This window comes from Mizuhopecten yessoensis, unplaced genomic scaffold, assembly GCF_002113885.1.
Source record: "Mizuhopecten yessoensis strain PY_sf001 unplaced genomic scaffold, ASM211388v2 scaffold6863, whole genome shotgun sequence".
NCBI classification, from domain to species: domain Eukaryota; kingdom Metazoa; phylum Mollusca; class Bivalvia; order Pectinida; family Pectinidae; genus Mizuhopecten; species Mizuhopecten yessoensis.
The window spans coordinates 1,423,924-1,428,970 of record NW_018406762.1 but is presented as its reverse complement, the minus strand read 5'-3'; the positions used below and the strand labels follow the sequence as shown (position 1 = coordinate 1,428,970).

The following is a 5,047-nucleotide window of genomic DNA, read 5'->3' as shown; positions in this document are numbered from 1 at the left end:
TACTTATTTTATATGAATGAAGTTTTATATTATGAAACAATCCAGTATGCTGACTATCCGCTCCTGACATCCTGGAGGAAGGATCATATGTGTAGTCCCCTGTCATCTCTGACAGACTCAGCGTCCACAGCTACCACCATGTTTTGTGAGTGTGTTTCTCCGACCGAGGCAGTACGTTTTCTTTATAAAGTCGAGTCATATCTAGTACGTGTCGAAATAGACAAAACACGTCAATAATTTTCACACTGAAATTATGTACACTAAAAAAGTATAAATACTCAAATAAGATTGAGTCGCAAGTAACTGTAATAACGCGATTGCTCAAAAATATATATATAAAAGAAATACAAAGAGTTTCTTAGCATTTACACCTCTTTAGATTTCATCTTTCACCTCTTTGTATTTGCTTTTTATATTTAACCATCACAAGGACTTTGAATGTTTTTATGATTATATACTGCATAACATTATATAAGCACATGTTTAAATAAGGGTTAACAGTTAGAGTCCAATTCAAAACACTGTAGTGTTAACTTTAAAGTAACGATTCTCTATTTTAGGGGTGTCGGGAGGGGCATGGGTGTGCTAGGTCCATTCCCTCCTCCGGGTAAGTTACATAAATATATTGCAATAGCATAATATTTCCTGAACATTTGAAGTTGGAAATCACGAATAGTCATTTTGATTATTTTTTTTTTATCTCTGAAATACCCACAAACACATAATTTCACATTTGCAAAAGGCATCTATATAATGTATTTGTCTCAATCAAACAATTGAGAGCAAATATGCCAAAAAGTATCAGATGCATGAACAAATATCAAGATAAGGAAACACATTTCTTTGTCTTTTGTTTCAAAACAAATGACTAGTTATGCTACAGCTTTAACAACATGATACATTAACTGACATCTAACAAACTCAACAAACCAGAAACGTTCTTTGTTTTTTCATTGACTATATATATATATATATGATTTTGTTACAAACAGGGGTATATAGGATATATAATAATGCAGTAGTATTTTATCTATCTGAAACTAAGTAGATGAACATAATTCATCACAACTGTGTGATATCATGGGTCTTTAGTGAAAAGTGGGGCAGATAGTGAAAATTAACAAGCCTCCGTACCAGTGTATTGAGTACAAAGGTTCGTTACATGTGTCTGTAGTTCACATAGGCTACACTGATATGGGTCACAGCATACAGGGGATATTTACGTATTTCAATCATTCACATAGGCTACACTGCTATGGGTCACAGCATACCGGGGTTCGTCACATATGTCTGGAGATCACATAGGCTACAATGCTATGGGTCACAACAAACAGGTGATATTTACGTATTTCAATCATAAACATAGGCTACACTGCTATGGGTCACAGCATACCGGGGTTCGTCACATATATCTAATGTCCATGTATTTGGTAAAGGGATGACATAACATAAATAAATGTGATGCACCTTTAAAATTAAGTTATACATAAAGTATGCCAAAAGAATATTACAGTACATCATACAGCTTCTTCGTCCTCCTAAGACTGAATTAAGTTGTAGATGTGTCCTCCTGATGCTTATATCTATTTATGTAACCTGTCTGGTATCAAACACAGTATTGGACAAAAACAGGCAAATATTATACTTCATCACATAGTCTACACTTAACAGTCCGTTTCGATAGTTCTAATGTTTGGTCGAAGGGACACAACTCAAGTACAAATCACAACTAAAATGTGCAAGATAACACACATGTACAAAGTATGTCCTATACACACATGTTATCATGGTTACGTATGATAGCAAGATCTGCCATTTAGTTAGATTATTTTTGGACTAGCGCCAGGAGTCCGGGACTTTATACTGTCTGTCGGTCAAGTCACGTGATATACCCGTAACAAGGAGGTGTATAGATAAAGTTGTACCGTCATAACAAAATGGTGGCAGTTCACAGTTTGTAGGCAAAGTATTCCTTCAAACGCACTCAAGTACCAACATCATGGCAAGTAACAGGTCCGTACGGCGTGCTCAGGAACCCGTTACCTACACGTGTGCTCTGTGTGACAGTGAAGATGGGGTAAGATGGTACTGTAACGATTGTCAGGAGAGTTTATGTGACCGGTGTAAGGAAACCCATACACGAGGAAGGAAAACAAAAAACGATGACGTCGTGTCGATAGGGAAGGCTACCCGTCAGGGCGACAAGCCTCTACGAGAGGTATGTAAACTACATCCCGGTAAACTGTGTGATATGTTCTGCTCGGACTGCAACGAGTTGATTTGTTCGATATGTTTATCTAAAAATCATAAACAACACAACTGGAAACTTTTTGAAGACGAACTGTCTGTCAAAAAGGAACATTTAAAGGAACATATGACAACGTTAGCTGATAAAATAGCAAATTTCAAGAACGAGACATCAGAGCGACATCGCGTGAACAAAACGTTCAAAGACAACATTGATACAACGAGGAAAGAGGTAAACTCACAGAGGACTAAGTTAAAGGCAGAAGTAGATTGTATCGCGGAAACAGTGCTGGCCGAGTTAGCATCTTTGGAAAAAGAGGAATCACTGCTGTACAAGAAAGATATTCAACGATCGGAGAAAAATGTCGAAGAGCTGACGCGTCTGCTTGAAAAGGCAGAATTGACGGATACATCTAGTGTATCCATATTTGAAACGGAAGTGTCATTAAGGAATACTCTTCCCCTGTATGACGTTAAGATGAAACATGTTTCACCAAAACAACCAAGCTTTGTTACCGGAAGTATCGACCGCGTCCTGTTGACGAAAATGTTAGGTGAATTACACCACGAGAACCAGTACGAAAAGACAGACATCGACAGTAAACACGTTCAACGTCTCTCTACGTCTACTGTTACTCAACGAAATCAAATATTGGATATATGTCCAGTCGACGACAGTCACGCGTGGTTATTAATATATCAATACCAGGGTCTGGTACTGATCAATAGCGAGGGTGTGGTCAAAGAGACAGTTAAACTGGACTTCTGTCCGTACAAAATCACCATGGTCGGGACAACAGACATACTTATGACCAGTCATAATGACAATTCATATGTACATAAACTATCACTACACAACCAACAAGTGACAACATTTGCTGACATCAGACCACATGAAGCATGTGACATCATCATCAACGAGAGGCAGGAGGTGTTTGTTAGTACAGGTACACCAGACATAGTGGTACTGAATCAGTCAGGTACGATTGTGAGGAAGGTGACGTGTGGAATACGTGGGTGGTTTATTACATGTTTTTCATCAGGAGACATTGCAGTGTCGGACTTTAGTAATGTATCAGTCGTAACAGACAGATCTGGTACAACAAAATATAAATGGTCTGGTGAAATCAACAACGGTCAACAGGTTGGTAGTAGGAACCTCTTTAAGATGTCACGTGACAAGTACGACAGACTGTTTGTACCAGACTCCTTCAACGATCAGGTGTATGTCCTACATAGAGATAGTACACAGGCCATGTGTCTGCTGGACAAGAAACATGGAGTGATCGAACCTACAGCGGTGGGTGTGGATACGTGTGGGAACGTGTGGGTTGGTTGTATAGACGGTACCGTACACGTGATGAGACTGTAACATGAGGAAAGAGTACATGATAAACACCTGTCCTCGTGGTACATTACTTCATTATGTAAATATCATCACAAACAATTCATCAATGTCTAATAAACACTCTCAAATATCGATTCATTTTGTAGAGACATTCGAACAATTGATCAATTGGTGTTAATGACATCTGTGAATTTTTTTTTAAAGTAATAAGGTTTTTGAACCGACAATGCCCGATCATTGAACTGGTCAGCGAGTTAACTAGTGAGCTGCACTGAGGGTTTCGTTTTATTTATTTACCTATTTTTTAAGAATCTATTTTGAAATATTTCATGTCATCTTAAGGTAAATCTCCAGTACCATCAAGTTTAAATATATTATTACAATTTGTACAATGATGAAATATTTCTTGAAGACATTTTTGCGCCACGTAATTAATCATATGCACACATGAAGAGGTAGTTAAAGAGAAGGGGGAGAGAGACAGAATCAGACAGAAAAACACTTTATCAATATTTAAGAGTGTGCTGCATGAAATTATCCCCATTAAGTTTTTTAACTCGAAAAGTTCGTTTCCAAATAATACAAACATCCAATTACATACTTTTAAAAGGTATTATATTTGTACAATATTTCTTATTTTCTATTCATGTAGAAAACACAATTAAAGTTGAAACTCTAAATAGTTTTTTTAATAGCTCACCGGGACCGAAGGGCCATGTGAATGTGAGCGTATGCCATACTACAGCGTTCGTCGTCATTTGTTAGTCTGTCCGTCAACTTTTTCTTTGAGCGAATCTTCTGAAGAACTTGAGGGCCTAGGGTTATGATGTTTGGTCAGTAGGTACCTGTGATTGAGTACTATTAAATTTCTTCATTAAAATGACCTTGATCTTCTTGCAAGGTCACAGCGGTCAAATCTGTCAATAGCTTCAAACCAATTTTCATGAAGAGCTTAAAGGTATGGAATCTTCATATTTGACTGATGGCGTCCTGGAATGGAACCGGACATGTACAAAGTTTGAGAACGAAAATGACCTTGACCTACTTTCTAAGTCACGGTGTCAAATGTGTCAAACGCTTCAAACGACTTCTTCTGAAGAACTGAAAATTATTAAATTTGGCAGTTGGCTTCCTGTGATAAAGCCCGACAAAGGTTGAGAAGGAAATGACCTTGACCTACTTTCTAAGTCACGTATGTCAAATGTGTAAAACGCTTCAAACGACTTCTTCTGAAGAACTGAAACGTATTAAATTTGGCAGTTGGCTTCCTGGGATAAAGCCCGACAAAGGCTGAGAAGGAAATGACCTTGACCTACTTTAAAGGTCACATGGGTCAAATGTGTTCTGAAGAACTAAAATGTATAGAGTTTTTATATTGGCTGTTGGCTTCCTGGGATAGAGCCCAACAAGGTTTGAGAATTAAAACGACTTTGATTTACTTTCAAGGTCACA

General features: G+C 37.7%; 1 protein-coding gene across 1 annotated transcript; it reads left to right on the top strand.

Moving 5' to 3' along the window:
* The first annotated feature begins 1,849 nt into the window (after positions 1-1,849).
* LOC110452739 lies at positions 1,850-4,329 on the top strand. Its single transcript, XM_021501385.1, has one exon. It carries the CDS (start codon positions 2,000-2,002, stop codon positions 3,617-3,619), a length of 1,620 nt encoding a protein of 539 aa, XP_021357060.1. The 5' UTR covers positions 1,850-1,999; the 3' UTR covers positions 3,620-4,329.
* The last annotated feature ends 718 nt before the right edge of the window (positions 4,330-5,047 follow it).